Source organism: Natator depressus, chromosome 11, assembly GCF_965152275.1.
Source record: "Natator depressus isolate rNatDep1 chromosome 11, rNatDep2.hap1, whole genome shotgun sequence".
Taxonomy (NCBI): domain Eukaryota; kingdom Metazoa; phylum Chordata; order Testudines; family Cheloniidae; genus Natator; species Natator depressus.
In genome coordinates, this window is record NC_134244.1 from 32,861,518 (window position 1) to 32,881,701 (window position 20,184).

General features: G+C 38.9%; 1 protein-coding gene across 1 annotated transcript in view; it reads right to left on the reverse strand.

Moving 5' to 3' along the window:
- The window catches only part of ITGB6 (integrin subunit beta 6), a 48,238-nt gene extending 29,162 nt beyond the window's left edge, over positions 1 to 19,076 (reverse strand). Inside the window, exons 1-8 of the mRNA XM_074966826.1 lie at positions 18,966 to 19,076; positions 18,778 to 18,854; positions 17,981 to 18,060; positions 14,805 to 15,009; positions 13,232 to 13,478; positions 11,959 to 12,124; positions 11,097 to 11,258; positions 10,121 to 10,216 (exon numbers count right to left, since the gene is read on the reverse strand). Coding sequence (XP_074822927.1) covers positions 10,121 to 10,216; positions 11,097 to 11,258; positions 11,959 to 12,124; positions 13,232 to 13,478; positions 14,805 to 15,009; positions 17,981 to 18,060; positions 18,778 to 18,838 — 1,017 coding nt within the window. The 5' untranslated portion in view covers positions 18,839 to 18,854; positions 18,966 to 19,076. The remainder of the gene's footprint in view (positions 1 to 10,120; positions 10,217 to 11,096; positions 11,259 to 11,958; positions 12,125 to 13,231; positions 13,479 to 14,804; positions 15,010 to 17,980; positions 18,061 to 18,777; positions 18,855 to 18,965) is intronic.
- Between the last annotated feature and the right edge of the window lie 1,108 nt (positions 19,077 to 20,184).

Sequence of the window (20,184 nt, forward strand, 5' to 3'; positions counted from 1 at the left end):
ACTGGGAGGAGTGGTAGATACGTTGGAGGGCAGAGATAGGATACAGAGGGACCTAGACAAATTGGAGGATTGGGCCAAAAGAAACCTGATGAGGTTCAATAAGGATAAGTGCAGGGTCCCGCACTTAGGACGGAAGAACCCAATGCACAGCTACAGATTAGGGACCGAATGGCTAGGCAGCAGTTCTGCGGAAAAGGACCTAGGGGTTACAGTGGACGAGAAGCTGGATATGAGTCAACAGTGTGCCCTTGTTGCCAAGAAGGCCAATGGCATTTTGGGATGTATAAGTAGGGGCATTGCCAGCAGATCGAGGGACGTGATCGTTCCCCTCTATTCGACATTGGTGAGGCCTCATCTGGAGTACTGTGTCCAGTTTTGGGCCCCACACTACAAGAAGGATGTGGATAAATTGGAGAGAGTCCAGCGAAGGGCAACAAAAATGATTAGGGGTCTGGAACACATGACTTATGAGGAGAGGCTGAGGGAATTGGGATTGATTAGTCTGCAGAAGAGAAGAATGAGGGGGGATTTGATAGCTGCTTTCAACTACCTGAGAGGTGGTTCCAAAGAGGATGGTTCTAGACTATTCTCAGTGGTAGCAGATGACAGGACAAGGAGTAATGGTCTCAAGTTGCAGTGGGGGAGGTTTAGGTTGGATATTAGGAAAAACTTTTTCACTAGGAGGGTGGTGAAACACTGGAATGCGTTACCTAGGGAGGTGGTAGAATCTCCTTCCTTAGAAGCTTTTAAGGTCAGGCTTGACAAAGCCCTGGCTGGGATGATTTATTTGGGGATTGGTCCTGCTTTGAGCAGGGGGTTGGACTAGATGACCTCCTGGGGTCCCTTCCAACCCTGATATTCTATGATTCTATGAAAATTGGTAACATGATAAATTCTGCAGAAGAAAGCTGCTGTTCTAATGCTGATTTTTTAAACATTAAAAACATTCAAAAAATCAATGAAGATGTACACTTTGATTCCCTTACATCCCTTTTATACTTTGCACTTCCATCAGTATTATGATTACTTTAAATATTATGTATGAAATACCTACCATTCATTACATTACTAAAGTGCTATTGTAAATCAGCAGGATTAAACACATTTTATGTTACAACAGGTGATTTGGCATGCCCGACTCCTGTGAATTATAGCATTCTGTCTTTGAAAGATTGTTCTTAGAATATAGAACTGTGCATTTTGTAAACATGGGCATTATGCAGGCTGGTTATAAATGAGAATTAGAGAGTTTGGAATCTAAAATATCACTGCCTTTTATCTGGGGCATGCAAAACAAACAGTAGGAGCACACTAGGCTTAGGGCCACAGTCTACCGTTCCTCTGTGCACAAAAATGCCATGGATGACAGTGTGAGTTCCATGGAAGGCACAGGTGCAGACTATGGACTGATTTTAAAGAAAGTTTCCATCTTTGAGCATATATTTTAATGTTTTTCCATATAAAGTTTCTGAGCTGATTTACCAGTGTAGTGTTTCAGAGTAGCAGCCGTGTTAGTCTGTATCCGCAAAAAGAAAAGGAGGACTTGTGGCACCTTAGAGACTAACAAATTTATTTGAGCATTTGAGTGTGGTGTGATTGCTTTGGATCGCATGGCTAATACTGTTAACCAGTTACGGCAGGTTGTCTTTTTAGTGCTAGTGTGACACAAATAGACCTTCCAACTTTTTAGCATGCATTTACTAAAAAGTTGATTTATTTTATCTACAGATATATTTGAAAATATATCTACAGATATATCTGCTGTCACTCATTCTCAGTGGAGTTAATTTGAAATTGCTCCACTGAGGTCAGTGGAGTTACACATGATTTGCACCAGTGTAAATGAGAGCAGAACTTGTGACATGATCTAGGGTGGAAGAGTACTATGCCAAATTTAGAAGACCCAGGTGATATTTTTTGAACAGATCTTAATCCTTGAGAGCTTCTAGTGCCATTTGGCTATGCTGAAATGAGAGTTTTGAGCAGCTCATTTTTAAACTGTATTCTCTTTGTCTAGCAGCAGCAGCAGAATTGCTTCACAAGAATATTTTTGTTTGCATGACAGAAGATTCCATTTAGTTAGAAAGACAGTTTTGTTGTTTTTTCCTCAGCTTTAATTAGAATGATTTTTAACATAATTTTCCTTGAAAATAAATTATTTCAATTAAGGAAAAACTGTTTTGCAAACCTCCAAAAAGATTCCAAGAAACCCAAAGCTTTAGACAAAATTAGCAGTTTCTTGAAAACTTAAAAAGAAAAGGAGTACTAGTGGCACCTTAGAGACTAACCAATTTATTTGAGCATAAGCTTTCGTGAGCTACAGCTCACTTCATTGGATGCATTCAGTGGAAAATACAGTGAGGAGATGTATATACACACACAGCATGAAAAAAGGGGTGTTATCATACACACTGTAAGGAGAGTGATCACTTAAGATGAGCTTTTACCAGCAGGAGGGGGGGGGGGAAGGGAGGTGGGAGGGAGGGAGAAAACCTTTTGTAGTGATAATCAAGATGGGCCATTTCCAGCAGTTAACAAGAACATCCGAGGAGCAGTGGGGGGGGGGGGTGGGGGGGGAAATAAACATGGGGAAATAGTTTTACTTTGTGTAATGACACATCCACTCCCAGTCTCTATTCAAGCCTAAGTTAATTGTATCCAGTTTGCAAATTAATTCCAATTCAGCAGTCTCTTGTTGGAGTCTGTTTTTGAAGTCTTTTTGTTCTAATATTAGGCTTGAATAGAGACTGGGAGTGGATGTGTCATTACACAAAGTAAAACTATTTCCTACTCTGCAACCTCTCCTTACAGTGTGTATGATAACACCCATTTTTTCATGTTCTGTGTGTATATAAATCTCCCCACTGTTTTCCACTGAATGCATCCGATGAAGTGAGCTCATGAAAAGCTTATGCTCAAATAAACTGGTTAGTCTCTAAGGTGCCACTAGTACTCCTTTTCTTTCTGCGAATACAGACTAACACGGCTGCTACTCTGAAACATGAAAACTTAAAACACCAGTGGATTCCCCTACCCTAAATGTGATACACATAGTCTGTCAAACTTTCACTGTCATCACAATACTCATAAAAATATTTTTCAAATCAACAGCTTTTAAAAAGAAATAAATTTCTTACTCTGTTATAAACAGCTTTCAGCTAAGAATAATGATATATTATTTGGTCAGCCATACGTGAATATATTCCAGAGGAAGGACTTTTTTGTTTGTTTTCCTGAACTTTTCTTTTTTATAAACTATTTTAAACTGACATGCCTCATTTGTCAACAACTTCCTTCCCCCTCATGCACCCATGCCCCTCAGGTTTTACCTTTTGAGCAATCTTGGCAAATGTTTAATTTAAATCCACTAGTTCAATGCTACTTTAAAAGCATCTGTGGTCATGTAATACTTTGCTGTTTTAGTTTTGATTCTGCCATGCAACATGACAACTGCTATTTTAAAATTAGGGGAACTGACATGTCTGGCCATATTCATGGCAAGAATGCAATATTATAAGCACATACATCCTGTATTTGGTGACATAAAATACATGTTTTAGATAACAATATACACCCTTATGTGGGAGGTAGGTCTGAGCCTACATTGGATCTGAAGTGGATTTGGAATATTAAATGAATAAATGACTGACATATGCCATGCTAAACTAAAGGGGGATTATAAATAGCTAGAAATATAAAGGTACATTTAATTATTTGACTACTACATTTATTTTAGACTAATGCTATCTATCCAAACTATTTAAGGAGCTTCTAGATAAATTCTAGTGTAGTGTTTGCCCTCCTTAGAAACTGAATTATCATCTGTCAAGTTCAATTATGTTTTTTGGTACAATAAAATACAGTTGCAAGTTTCTGGGCCTGATCCTGCAAAGCTAATGTAATTTAGGGAAAGCTCCATTAGGCTTAATTATAGTGGTTTCAACTGAAGTTTTGCCTGAGTAAGGCGCTGTCTGTAAAGGTTTCAGAATAGCAGCCGTGTTAGTCTGTATTCGCAAAAAGAAAAGGAGTACTTGTGGCACCTTAGAGACTAACAAATTTATTTGAGCATAAGCTTTTGTGAGCTACAGCTCACTTCATCAGATGCATGCAGTTTTTCCACTGAATGCATCCGATGAAGTGAGCTGTAGCTCACGAAAGCTTATGCTCAAATAAATTTGTTAGTCTCTAAGGTGCCACAAGTACTCCTTTTCTTTTTACTGTCTGTAAAGGTGCCACCAAAATGTTTGACTAAAGACATGAACCTTTGAGCATAGGGGTCCTTCACATTCTGAAACTAGGCTCCCAACTGAAGTCAGAAGTGCCCTGTTTCTTGGCAGCACTGGTTGGCTGATCCTATTTCCAGATGTGCCGAAAACTGATCTTTCACAGGTGGATTTAAGTGTTGTCATTACATAAAGTGGCCCAGAGCAGTGCACACAGGTATTGTTGGTGTTATGGATGAGTACATCTACATATACTGAGTGATGATTTGGGTTCAGCTGCATCTGCTATTGTATCTTATTAAATAATGAGCTCTTTGTTCAATGAGAAATCCTTAGCTCTGACTGTATAAGCACAATAGACTTCCATTCCTTAGCCTACTCTTGTTTCTGGAACCAAAATCATCCATTTTCCTCAAAATAGTTCAGATTCCTTCTTTAGTTTCCTCCCCCCGTGCCCGCTCCTTCCATACAACAATGGAACGTTTCCCTTGCACAACTCATATAAAAAATGATCTCATGAAAAAAATCATGGTTAGTTTCTTGACTCTTGGATTTCAGTTCATCCTTTGTCAACAATAGATAATACACCACTTGTGGAAAGACTATGAGGTTATGCATTTTAAAGTCTCATTGACTTCAGTGGGGTGTAAGCACTTGCTTAAAGTTAAGAACATGCTTAAGTGCTTTCCTGAATTGGAGCCAAAATGCACACTTGCAGCTTGATCCTGCTCCCAGGGAAATCAATGATAAAATTCCAATGGACTTCAGTGGACCAGGATCAAGTCCTTAAGCAAGTCCCTGTCCTCCCTTGTCTTCTGGCACTCTGTCCTCTTCTTATTCCCCTACTACCCTTCTAATTGCTCCTACTTCACATCCTTTGGAGGATCTTCCTTCTTTCCCCCCCGCGCGCACACCACGTTTCTGTGGGAATTTCACAGGGCTCTGTCCTTGGTCCCCTTATCTTCTCCTTCTATACCTCATTTCTGGGTAATCCCATCTGCAAACACAAGTTCAACTACCATCTCTATGCTGAGGACTCACAGATCTCTCTCTCTCTCGCCACTCCAGACCTGTCTCCTTCTGTCCAAACTAAAATCTTGGCCTGTCTCTCTAACATCACCCTCCTGGGTGTCTAGCCATCAGCTCAAGTTCAACATGGCTAAAACAGGGCTTTAAATGTTCCCCTCAGTCCCTCTTGGTTGCATCCTTTCTTGGTCACTCTGGGTGACACTGCCATCCTGTCTGTCCTGGGTGTCATCTTTGATTCGGACGTCTCTCTAGGTCCTCACGTCGCAGCTATCTAAACCTTGCTATTCTTTCTCCATGATACCTGTAAGGGGGTGTCTCTATGCTGCAGTCACAGGGTGTGACTGCAGCTCATGTAGACACACCTATGCTAGCTTTAATCTAGCTATCTCGGGTATTGGAGTGAGACTGCAGCAGCATGGATTTCAGTGCAGACTTCTCAAGCCTGTCTGGAACCCTGACCCTGGATGGCTAGCCCATGCAGACACCTGTGTGGGATAGCTGGGTTAAAGCTAGCTCAGGTATGCAGCCTGCTGAATTGGCCTCTGACTACACCCATGGTTAAGGGGGAAAGTGGAAGCAAATTTTGCTCCCATTGCTTTAGTGCACTAAGGACTGCTCTGGTGCACCTGAGGAGTAAGCCCCAGGTTCTGGCTGCAGAAAAAGATATTAAAGCAAAAAAATAAATAAATAAATAAAAATCAAAATACACATTTTTAAGGTAAGTCCAATCACCATGCTCAGTGGAAATAGTGCACTCTGAATGCAACAGATAAGGAACTAGTAGAAGTCACTCAAGTATAATCACACTGCAACAAATAGCTACATAATCAAAGGGTATAACTAGCTAAATATTTTTGGCATCCACAGAGCAGGTATTAAAATTCTATCATTACCTAAGGTTTGCTGGCTAGGGGCCTGATCCTATGGCCAATGTAATCTTTCCACTGACTTTAATTGGCCCTTGGATTAGGTCCTACACCTAAATTTGGAGCTATCCAGCTCCTCTTTAATCTACTGTCTTATTGCACCGAAAAGATGCATCCCTCACTGAGTGCATGAAGGTTTCCTTTGGAATTTTCCAGTGGTCATGGTCTGCACTGGCCAACACCGTTCTTATCAAAGGTTTTCTGTTTCAGTATCTCTGTGTCAGTTTTATACCATTATCAAAGTTATCAAGTGGCATGCTTTGTTCTCTGGGAACTCTATACTAAGATTTACAATTAACAAAAAATGTGAGCCATTGTTAATCCATCTATTACTTTTTGTTCTCTACTTTGTCACAAAAATAAAGTCACACCATTTTCTGTCTTGTATAGAATGTAGCAATTCTTTTAAACATATTCTATCTACCACTTTCATCTTTTGCATGTGGCATTCTGTCACTTAACTGAGTATCTGCTGTTACTTTTCCTTGCACATAGCCTCACTAACCTGCGGGTTAGATGGACAGTTAGTCAAAGCAAATACAAAATAATAAACAAAATAAAAATATCAAACTTTTACTGCTGGCTTTCACAAACATCAAAGGGCATATCTAAAACGATGGGACTGTATTGTCACATTTCCCATCTGTGTCAATCAAACTCAGAATATTGACCTAGAAGTCTGATTCTCCCATGCTTATGATTATAAAGAAAGCATAATATGACAATATAAATCAAGATTATAAGACTGCAAACACTGAATTCTGATCTAGGATTTATTTTTAGACACTACAGATTTCTTCACAACAGCCCGTCTGGGCAAAAATATACATGATAAAATAAGATAGATACTGACAGTTCTCTTAGTGAGGGCTCTGTGCCTACCCACTGCACAGCTCAGAGTGAAACAGAAAAGAGGAAAAGGCCCCTTATGTGCAGGAAGAACTCCCTGTAAAAATCCCCAAAGACACTACACTTCTAACTCTCTCCTTAACCCACCTGTGCTGTGACTTCACTTCTACCCCAGTTCAGGCAGAGTTGGATAGAGGACACAGGGAAAAAGGCCAACAATAGCATGGCTCATCAGAGAGACATGTTGCCAGGGAGGCTGAAACCAGGGACTGCACGGATGGTTAGGTCTTCATGTGTAATCTGGGATAGGTGAGACTACAGCCTGTCTTCTCTATGGATCCTCCAGATCCAGTGTTATAAGGGCATGGGTACAATTTTCAAAAGTGTTTAACGAGCCTGAATCCCACTGACTTTCAATGCAACATAGGCTCCTTAGCCATTTAAAGTTTAGAAGATTTTTACCATGTCCCCTCTACAGCATGGGCGGCGGGTATAATAGGCCAGGGCTCAGCCTCTCCTAGCGTAGCCACTGCTGCTGGACCCTGGTTGTGGGTTTGATGGGGAAAATTTTTGCTTGTTATTATGCCGCATGCAAGTTCTGGGTAGCTGAGGAGGCGGTATGTGCTACTCAGCTTCCTGGGTTCATCAATAATCTCTCTGGAGTCCAGAGAGATTATTGATGAACCCTGGAAGCTGAGTAAGACATACTACCTCCTCAGTCACCTGGAACCTGCATGGTGCATATCAAAAGCTCAGGTTCCTCTTCCCGAAGAGAGAAGAGAAGAGCATTTGAAGGCTCCTCTGGACAGTGTGTGTGTGGGGGTGGGGTGGGGGTGGCTCAGGGCTCTGCATGGCCCAGGGCTCCTCTGGCTATGGGGTGTTTGTGCAGGGGATCTCAGGGCTCCTCTAGGCGGGTTGGAGGGGGGGTGCTCAGGGTTCTGGCTGGCCCGGGGCTCCTCTGGCCATGGGCGGGGAGTGCAGGGGGTCTCGGGATTCCGGGGGGGCGGGGTGCGGGCAGAAGGGTTGAGCCAGGGGCTAGCCTCCCCAAAGTGGGGCTCTACCCACCGCCCATGCTCCACAGTGACACAAATAACTCATAATGGAGGGGAAGGGGCTTATCAAGCACAGAACTGTCAGATTACTTTTCTGTGGTTTTACTGCAGATGGGAAACAGATAGGCTTTTTTTCTCTCCCATCTTCTACTTATTTTTACTCATCATTTTAAACAGGAACTTTAAGTGTTGTGGGCCCACTCCAGGGCTGTCCTATCACTCCATACACTGGTTCTGCTGGTACTGGTCACTGGGAAATTCCCCAGCTATAGGAGAATCCCCAAGTAGATCCAGTCTAGGGGACAAACTGGGGGTACCTGGATGTGCATGCCAAACACAAGTTATGGCTGCTTTAGTTTTGCTGAGGGATGGAACTACCTCTGGCCAAACCCTGAACAGATGCACAACGGTAGTGCAAAGTATCTTTTCCCCTCCTTGCCCCAGTTCCATTTGCAATAAAATGACTGATCTCCTCTCATTTGCCATGCAATGACTTTTTAAACAAAAGAGTCTTCATGTAACTGAGACTTGTATTCTTCACTTCAAACAATGCTAAGTGTTTTTTCTCCCTTCAGTGCATACAGGCAGTTAGATGTGAGGGGGAGGGGAGAAATTCTCCCTTCTATTTTGTCATTTTGTACTTTATATTTCCTGCTACCTTCCAACTTATCTCACTGAAAAGAAGTTTTAGACTGAAGAGCAGGAAGCAAACTCTCAGATCAGGTGAAAACACATTTTCTGAGAGATGAACAAAAGTTCATGAGGACATTTTGTTTCAAGGGGTGTCCCTGTCTCACAGGAGAAAAAACAGCCTCAAGTATTAGTACCCAGCACCTTAAGATATAACTGTCTAATGCTAGTGATTATGCTGAGCAATTTAGATAAGCTTCAGGGTTGAACATCCTTATCTACTATGACTCAAAAAGTAGTTATTCACAGTGTGATTCAACATAAAACCCAATTTACAATTACATAAAGAACCATAAAATCAATACATGATGAGTGAGGTGCTTTCAAAGTAACTGAGTTTTTAGATGTTTTAAATCAGGTATCTAATTTTCTAGTTATATTTTTAATTAAATATGCACCTTGCAGGGTTGAATCCTCAATGCTAGTCTTCTCAAGTGGTACTGTATAAATAGGGCCCTTCATTTTCAATTTTTATTTTATTTAATTTTTCCTGGGAATTTATCAGACAACAAACAAACAACAACAACAAAATCAGGTAAAAATCAGTGCAAAAATCTATTAATTTTTCTGGGTAAATATCAGGGTTTATTTAAGTGGATGGAAAGACAGAGGAAAAAAGTATTCTGTAGATTAATGATTTGAATTCTGTTCATCAATGTGATTTGCTGCAGAACTCAAAACACAATGCCACCTCAGAGTTTAAGAAAAAATATATCTCTAATCCCCAAATAAAATTTTCATTTGAATAAAAAGTTTACTGTTGTAGACTTAGAACTATTAGACAATTAATATTTACATTTAATAATTGGGCCACACCATTTGCAGTGCATACACTCAACTTCATCCTTTTCTCCTATTTTTTTTAAAACTTTTGAATAGTTCCTCATGTTCTGAAATGTATTTTGATACAGATTTTCATTTTCTTCCCATTTTAGTTAAATCTTTAAACCATTATCTGCTAACAGCTTGAAATGTGGACATGGTGGCATGAGATTCATCAGTGTTCAGATGCGCACACAATTCAGAGCTTGCATGCGTGCCTATTTATTGTGTGTATCTTCTAGACTAATACAGGCGGCTTTGCATATACACACAGACTAAAGTATTATCATAATACATATCTCATGCAATGTATTGTATTTTCCTGAAAAACCAAGTTATTTTTTATATATTTGAATGATACAAAAGTAGGGTGAAAATTGGAAATAAACTGAATAATACTTTTTGTAAAACCCGGGAAATTTTCGGTAAAAATCGGTTTAAACTGAAAATGAAAGGGCTCATATATAAACATTATCAAAAGGAACATTAAAGCAAAACACTGGAGAGTTACAAATTTTAGTTACCTCACCTCATATAAGTAAACTTGTTCCTTTGTTACAGCAAAAATTAATAAAACGTTATTTTGCACAAGCTTGTCCGTTAGTTGTCCAATTGTTGGATACTCCTGAAAACAAATATAGAGAGCCAAATCAATCCCTGTTTTACAAAAGGACCAAGGAGTTAAAAAATAGTGATGAAAAATATTGCATGTTATCTTTAATGAACATACATTCATACTGTGCTCAGTGTAATATAAACATGTAATTATACATGTGTGCTGAGTAAGTGTGTATGTGTACATAGAGCCTTTCCTTCTGGTGCTCACATTACCCTGAGTGATCCACCTGTATGTCATTCTTCAGTGCCTGGGGTCAGGAGGTTTTAGTCCACACAGGAACACAGGCCTTTGGAATCCTCTTTAAATCTCTTAATTCTTGAATTTAGACTTTAAGAAGGTGAGAAAACTCTTTGAGGCAAGGACACTACTTACCTTTGTGTTTGCAAGGCACCTAGCACAATACAGCCCACATCCTAACAGGGGCCTCTAAACATCCCCATAATAGAACTATTAAATAACAGTATTAGTCTGAGCACTTGAATCTTAGTTTGAAATGTTTTTCTGACCTCAGCAGTGTCCTACACATTCCTGAACCACTCCTTAATTCACTTCCTTTAAGACAATGTGATGAAAGCATATTTTTGCTCTCCTCTCAGGAGAGGATGCCAATAGGTCCTGTTCCACATGTTACCCATGGTAACAGTTATTGGGAGTAAGAGGTATCACTTTTTCTAATCATAACATGTTCTGAGATCACTTATGTCAATATGCTGTGTTCTTAGTTTTGATTTTATGAAAATATGTGATTAAAATTAAAATGGATGACATCAAATGACTGGATTTCCAAACTCCTACTGCATACCACTGAACACAGTCATTAATATTCCAATTCATCTTTCCCGTACTTTAAAATTCCACAATGAAAGAATTGTACGAAGCACATTACCAAAACTGTTGACATGGAATATTCATTATTGTGGTCCAAGTGACAATGTCCATCGTTTGGAATAACAATCCCTGCCAGTTTACTGTCCATCCCAAAATGGGAATCAGCATCACTCACAAACACCAGCAGATGTAGAGAGTCATTTCTCCACCCAATCTTTTCCTGTAATTAAAATGTAATGGTTTAGTATAGACTTTGATTATATTGAAAGAAATAATACAGGATAAAAGGGTAGAAGACAGAAGAAGGGGTCTTTCAAAGACAGCTTTAAAAAGTAGTGTCCTCTCTGCTTTAAGCAGACATCATAGATTCATAGATATTTAGGTCAGAAGGGACATCAAAAGATACCATGACAATTATTTAACAGAGTTCACTCCATTGCCTCTGACAAACATATCTCCTCTTCCCATTGTTGTGTTGAGTGTGTATAGCTGCTTGTCATCTATGTCAAATATTGTTAATATTGTTAATCATTAAAATATTTAAAGAGAAAAAATTGAAGAAAATATGATGATTATGTGGTAATTTTATTACTTTTCATTCCCCATATACACCCGATTATTACACGATCAGTGCTTTTATTGATGGAAACTACAAAACTATCATTTTTCAATGTGCGTATTTAACTTGATTATATAAACTTTTCTAATGAAAAAAGAGATCATTTGAATATACCTTTACAGTCTGACCAAATACCCACTGAAATCAGTGGGGGTCCTTCCATTGATTTTAGTTGAGTCAGATCAGGGTCAGAGTCTACATTTTGAGAAAACAAGAGCTGCTTATTTTTTTAAAAATACCATAAAAATCTATTAATATTAAAATGTGGACTAATAAATATTACACCTAGAGGTTTCATTACCTTGCAAACAGCTGCCTGCATAATTGCATCAAATCCTCCCTCTGGAGTGTCTATATTAGCTGAGATTTTCTGTTCTTTCACAATTTCATTGAATCTTTCAGCATCATTTGTTAATGGCAAAACATGTTTGTATCCAAAGCTGGGTAAGCAATTACGTGGAACACTGCTATAAAATAAATGATATATCTTAATAATATAAATGATATATAGCATAAATGATATATATATATATATCTGATATATAAATGATATATCTTAATGATATATCTTACGGCCAATGCAGAGATAGAATGCACACACTGTAGTTGCTTTGTAACTCTATCTAGCGTAGTTTTCAGGTGCACATCTCTTCTGTGTACCTTGTTTTATTAATATCATTGTTGAAAGTAGTACCTTTACAATTCAGTTAGACAGACCAAGTGAAAAAACTTCAAGGTTAAAACATAACATGGCACTCAGTTAATTTTAAAGTAAAACTGTGCATTTAGATACTCTGTGGCTAAAGAGTGGTGTGTAATCGGCACTTCCCCAGGAGTAGCCCTGGGAGGCGCTGTGCCCCAGTGATACCCTGAAGTGGCATACTCCTCCTTTGCTCCTCTTTTAATCTGCTCCAGCTCTTTACAGAGCACAGTATACTCCCACCATCACATCCAGATAGGCCCACTGGGCTCCTCCCCACTTGCTCTGGGAGGAGGAGAGTATCAGGCATGCAGCCCCCACTCTCCACAAGCACCCCAGAGTTGTGATCCGGGCAGGACTCATGCAGCATAGGGCAGAAGGGACGGTTCCTGGTTCTTTAAAACAAATAAATAATAAGAACATTAATAAATATACTGAACTGTTGTTTTTTGGTATTTTTGAGTACCCAAAAGGATGGCGAGCCCTTACAGCTGTCACATGAATAATCCAGGATTTTAATAAAGAATATATATTTCAAGCAAATTAAAGAGACATATAACTTGAGTTATCAAGTTATCAATGTGCTAATCAGTCACACACACCTGTAATTAGCGGGAAAATCTAAACAGCAAGCAAAAAGGCAAACCTCTTCCCCCCTAAACACCCCTTCTTCCCAACAACCCAATGGGGTATAGAAAATGACCAGAGTATGAACCAAGAGCCAAGTCCCATTTGCTTTATTCACTCAACTGCAAGTGAGTAAGGTGGAAAGGCTCCAGTGAGGGCAGTGGGCAGGATTTTGCCCCCAATGATCAATCTTATCTGTGTTCCTATATTAAATAACAAAACATACATAGGTGCTTTCTTTGCCTACCTGCAAGGGTTGTTTATTTCTTCAGCTGTGGTTTTGATGAATGGTGAAACTGGTTTTTCAACAAAAGACCCAAAGCCCAGTCTAAAGTTGCTGGTTAGTTTTGACATTTCTTTGGAAAGAGTTGAGCCTAATTCCTTTATTGTATTCAGATCATCATCCATGGAAGCAGAAAGGTCCATGAGGTAATAGAGATCAACCGGATAATCTTCAGTCTGGCGAACTTTGATCTCTATTGTTTCTTCATTTCCTAGTAAAGCCATAGGGGAAATGGAGAACAAATTAACACATGTAGACAATGTTATGGGCAATATATCAATGATGCTGTCTGTTTATTCTGTGCCATTGGTGGAATTAATAGAAATGTATAAAAGTATAAATAAAAATTCCAAATAGAAAATCTGAAAGACCTTAAGTAAGTATTACTTGAGTGGTACGGTAAAAGTTAAGTACTAACTTTAGGTTTAGGACTATTTGATTCCTGTGGATCTAGTGTGTTAGAAAAAACAAATGTCAGAGTGCAGCTTTAAAATGTTCTATAATGAAACAGAAGTTAGTACTTATAGGAGTGAGTGCAAGGGTTAATGGTCTGAGCATGGGACTGGGAGAGTGGATTACAAGTGCACCTGGGTTCTATTCCTGGTTCTAGTACTAACATACTGTGTGTTATTTAAATCTCTCTGCACCTCATTTTCCCTAGGACAAATTCTGATCTATGTTATATTGGTGTAAATCCACAGTAACGCCATAGACCTCAGGGGATCTTGCAAATCACGTTGATATCCTCCGATAAAAACACTATATGGCAGATTCTCTACTGCAGCTGAGATTTTCTCAGGGTAGCAATGAAGAGGTGAGACACTGGGGAGCTGGCTATGGTTGCAGTTTCCCAATTCTCTCCTCATCTCTGCCATGGCCTGGGTGCAGGTTAGAGAAGCCTCCGGAATAGGTGCTGGAACTGGGGGTGCTGCTGCCGTGCCCCCTGGCTTGAAGTGGACTAGGTTTACAGTTTGATTCAATGGCTCTAAGCAAACCCACTATAAAAACTGTTCCAGCATCCCTGGCCTTCAGACTCCTCTAACCAATACCAGCCGGCTACATCCCATGGGATAGCTCGCCTACTGTGCTATGGCCACGGCCCCTTCATTTCCACCCTCAATACACCTCCCGCATCAGGGGCACAAGAGGAACGGTATAGCAACTAGCTCGTCCCGCTCTACACCCGCGGGGGGAATTCCCAGCCTGATAGATGTGTGACATTTCCATTCCCTTTGTGCTGCCCCGAGCCATGAAGAGAATAGAGCAGGGAGATTCATCTCCTTTTACATAAATGCAAAATACTTTGGGGGGAATTTAAATAGTGTACACTTTAGATCTATCCATCAGATTAACACATGATAAATATTCACTAGGTCTTATTTGATTACAAATAATGCTTAATTTCGAATTTGTTAATACAAATTATTTAAATACAGTAAATACATTCTGTTTTTTAGATCATTAACAATTTAGTCTGAGAAACCTGGAAAGACAGCATCAACAGGAAAGAATCACAGTTATGAACTGAATAACTTACCTGGTCGCAGTCTAAAAGTTAACTTTTGAGGGGAAATCTGTGTGACATCAGAGTTATTCTTCTGGATTCCTATGCTAAGGGGCTTATTTTTGTGAATTTCTACTTTAGAAATGGGAAATTCAATAAAGTTCGACTGACATCCTTTTGACAAAAGATTTGCTGGAGTATCACACCTTCCATGAATTCCAGATGAGTCAGTATAATTCTGAAACAATCAGCAGAAGGAAGGGAAGAGCTAAATTTATTATTGAACAATGGAAAATAAATTATTTATGCATGGTGGGCCAAATGCAGAGGTGACAGACATTGTGGTGTAAGTTACACACAGGGTGTAAGCTGGCAAAGAAATGGGTGTAGGTGGCATAACAGTCTAAATTTGCACCTATCAGGCTTTTCATAGCAAAATTAACGGAGCATACATTTGTTTGGTACCCTAGCGGGACCAGTTGTATCATTGGTGTATGGAAATTGTGTCACTTATGCCTGGTATGTATTTGGCCCTAAGAGATTTGGGGATGGTGACACATAAGTTAAAGTGTATGTTGAGTCTTATCCTGTTTTTCCTGCTGCACCCTTCTCCGTCAATACTAATTTTGAACACTTATGAATGGTAAATCAATACTCCATAACTTACACCTGTTTTCTGACCATCTTACACCTGATGTTTGACTAACACCATATTTTCATGACCTTGAATTTAGCCCAGAGATACACGTGGCACTTGTATTTATTTCCTTTAATTCAGCCCTGTGTGCTGTTTGGCCTTCTCCTGCACTTAGGACCTGATCTAAAGCCCACTGAAGTCAACAGGAGACTTTCCACTGACTTCAATAGTCTTTGGATTGGGCCCTGCATTCCTACTCAAGCAAAACTCTCACCAACTGGAATGGGAGTTTTATGATTATATATTCCTCTTCAAAGCACTATACTCACATTAATTTTCACAACATTGTTGTAAGGTATTATCATCATTGCTGTTTGAAAACTTTGGCAGAGAGTCTAAGTGATTTGACCAAGGCCACAGAGGGAGCCCATGTCAAAGCTGGGATTCGAATTTGGAAATTCCTGGTTTTCAATCCTGTGCTCATACCACTGGTCCATATTCTTCTCTTGTGCCTGTAGAAGGAATTTAAACTTTGTCCCTTAACCTGCAAATGTCCCCTGAATTTTGTCACTGAGAAACACTCTGTTAAAGTTACAGCAAAGTTACTTTAAATCCACAAAATCCACAAAAGCCCAGAAATTCAGTTAATGCTAAGACTCTGCTCTTCACTTCCCACTGGGAGTCAAATTCTGTTCATGGATATATGTGTGTCTCACTGATTTCAGTGGAAACATAGGAGGGAAAAATTTGCCTTTCTGTACTTGGGCCACTTCTGATGTCTACTCAGATAAAACACCCATTAACTACAGGATCAAACCCAGTGTATATAAAAATCACCTATTATTATGAAACCCTTGGAAAAGAGAGCATACCGGCTGCAGTAGCTAACACTGAATTTTCTGGCTTCTCAAAACAATTCATTATCAGGTAAACACATGGTTCAGGGCTAGTCAGAATGTGTATTTTTATCCAATAGACTATGATGGCTCCTTTTATTGAGTGTAGCCTGACACTAAAATAAATATACAGATTCTTTGCCTGCGCCACATCACATGAGTGTAGCAAATAAATCCATGGGCAAACGTTATATTTATTCCACTGACATTTCCAATAAGTGCACATGATCTATACATAGTACTTCCAAACTCAAGAACTTAGTTGTTTTCTTTTTGTGTTTTATGAAAACACCCAATGGCAATTGGCCTAATTATGTACCTAATAGCATGGAAAATTTCATATTATGAAAATCCTGCATTTTGAACTCTTTTTAAAAAAAGCATAGAAAAAACACTTTTTTGGGGGGACCGGAGACTTTCCTAGTGTTATATCTTGCAAATTGCTAAATTGCTTTTAGTAAAAACTGGATTAAAAAAGAACGGTATGTCAGTTTCATCCAAGATGGTATTTTTACTGTTCAACTAAAACCCCCTAAGGAAAGTGTTTATAAATTATTCAAAGAGTCCCTTAAAAGAGAGCTGTAGAGGTATGAACAGTAAACCACCACAATAAAGTATTTTAACACACATTCTGTTTCTCTCTCATATCTGATCTATGTATTGTGTTTATATATTTATTACATGCTTTGGACCTGATCCTTTGAAGTGCTTAGCACCCTCAATTGCCACTGAAGCCAATGGCTATTAGGGTCCTCAGCAAGACAGAAATATCAAACACAATCCAGTTGACTAAGACATTATTTTAAGAAATTTTGCAGTACATACCTAGCTGATCAATAATTCAAAAACTAACTAGCAATTGACTGGCTAGCTGTTGTCTGAAAAGGATTCACAAAACCCTGTGTTTGTCTATCTGTATTTATAAGAGCCAAGATTTCCAAAATTTAAAGTTAGGCTTCTAAAAATCTTCTTTAGGCTCCTGAACAAGCAGCCAGATTTTCAAAAGTGCTAAGCACCTAACAGTTCACCTTCTGCTTTAAAAGGGAGAAGGGCATGTGGCTCTCATTTGGACCCTGCTTATTTTATTTATTTATAGCCATTTCTATTGAGCCTTTAATCGCAGTAGCCAACTGCTTCACAAACACTAACAAAGTTCAGCTCAGAACACCTGCTGTGGGGCCAGGAGGTATTCCTATTCACATTTTACACATTAAGAACTGAACCACAGATAAGTTAAGTGACTTGCCTGGGGTCACGCAGGAAGTCAGTGACTTATCTGGGAACCAAATCCAGATCTGTTTCCCAGCCCCATACTTCAGTCATAAGACCTCCATATCTTGGGTGCTCTATCCTGTATCACAGGAGCTGTACAATCCCACCATAATCACTTCCAAAATGATGAGTACAGCTCCTCTGATAGGTAGAAACAAAGATGCTAAAAGCTGGGGATTTTTTTTTTTTAAAAGAAACAGAGAACGATGAACAATAAACCATAATTTCCAGATGTACCACTTTTAATTCCCAGAGAAAATTACACAGGCAATTTTCTCTCTCTAAATTCTTCATGCATTACAAAAGCACCGGCTGACCCAGTTAATTCAATAATTCCATCACTCATAGCCACTGCAAACACTCAGATTGTACGGCTTTGAAATTTTTAAGATAATTTACTTTACCTCTTGAGAACACCAAGCACACTGTTGTCCAGAAAACAAACAATCTTCACAAGTCACTGCACTCCCTGGAGAACAATTTCCTATATTTAAACCCAGGAAGAGAAGAGATTAATAATGGGTTTAATTATTCTTTTTATAAAATGCCCCATTTAGTTAAAAATATTGGAGATAAAAAATAGTGACACATTTGGACATACTTAAGATTATTGATAACATTCCATCATTAAAATATTTATATTAGTTTAGTATTTAACTTGATCAATAATTACACTATTACTGGCAATTAATAAAAAATGTGGGGACCTGAAGGTCACTCATCTATGAAAAATATGCACACTATTTGTTTTCTGAAATGCATTTCATAATTGTTAAATTTGTTTAACCATAACTAGAATTTTTAGCGAAATAGATATGTGTACATTGTACACATTACAGTTGTTTCAGTCTGCTTTCCAATGTACTTGCTCTGGAAGTTAAAATTATGCCAGGTTCCATAGACACCTCCAGAGTCACAGATGCACTGTGAAATTTCATGATGGATCAGACTCTGATGTGTATAATTAAAATGGCTCAAAAGCCTGTGTGTCTGGTGCAGGTAGTTTTATATTATGAACAGATGTACTCTAACTACATTTATTGGCTACATAGTAATACTACACTCTCTCAAAAACATTCATTAAGTGGAAAGGAATGACTGAACAGACAACATGGGAAGCTAGTTAATATAAAGTTGTTAAACAAAAAACAATGTAAAATATGCTTTTAAAGAAGCAGAGTTCAGTAATTGTAAGCCTTACCTTGTACATTGTTATTTCTTTGCAGAAATAGAAAGAACAGGAAAAGCAATACAATCCCCATTCGTTTTCAGTTCTGGCTGTGTGAATTAAAAGTATAAAAGAATAATTACCTTCAGGGTAAAATGATTAATGTGGAATGTTGTAAAAATCATAGATTCCTGAAGTGTATATTCTAAGATGATACTTACACTGGTTTGAAGAGAAATTTCCAAACTACCAGGGCAGAACATTAATACAAAGAAAACAAAAGCTACCTGAATAGGTAAAGACGACGAGCTGTGCATAAAAGCAACTTCAACATGGTTATGGAACTTAACACTGTTCTTTATCTTACTTCCTTATTTTCCTTATAAGGAAAACAGGTACACAATCATAAGAAGGTGGGGGAATTCATTCAGGTGCTGATTTTTTTTTTTTTTTTGTCAACACTCGCAGTCTCTCTGGGTCCTAGAGAAATCTGTCCAGGAGAACTTTATCAAGTGTACAATAACTCTAAAATACTGCCACTCCGTTGACTGTTTTCTGACCGAGTTCAAAATGCTGGCAAGCCATACAAATAGTGAGGTGAAAATACCTGGAGAGATGTATAAATCCCATTTTTTCAAATTTCATGTTGTGGAATGAACCTTCTAAAAGCAGCTGTGAAAACAACAACAACAAATCACCATAACTTATTATAACATTATAATAGAAAACCATTTTAGGAATACAAAATGTCTTTTGTTTTACTGTGTAGAGTTTATATATATTTTATTAGCATTATAAAGTGAAAAAGAAATAAATCAAACCTACATTATTGTGAAATGCAGTTACTATTGTACAGGTGTGGTTATCTGCCTGTTACTACCCCAATGTCTTCTGTGATGGAATTCAAGATAATTTCCTCTGCAGCTATTAATACATTCAGGTAACAATGACTAGAAAGAGGCTTTCATTGCATTTTAAAGCATTTGGGGAACCAAAAAAACCTCACCCAGCCTTCATAACAGTGAAGCAATAATAGTGAGTACAAGATGAAAGAAAAGAAAGCATGGTTAGAGAAGGGGAATGGTGGCTTGAGCACCAGGCTTAGGGTATGTCTACACTACGAAATTAGGTCGAATTTAGAGAAGTCGGTTTTTTAGAAATCGTTTTTATATATTCGAGTGTGTGTGTCCCCACAGAAAATGCTCTAAGTGCATTAACTCGGCGGAGTGCTTCCACAGTACCGAGGCAAGCGTCGACTTCCGGAGTGTTGCACTGTGGGTAGCTATCCCACAGTTCCCGCAGTCTCCGCTGCCCATTGGAATTCTGGGTTGAGATCCCAATGCCTGATGGGGCTAAAACATTGTCACAGGTGGTTCTGGGTACATATCGTCAGGCGCCCGTTCCCTCCCTCCCTCCGTGAAAGCAGCAGCAGACAATCGT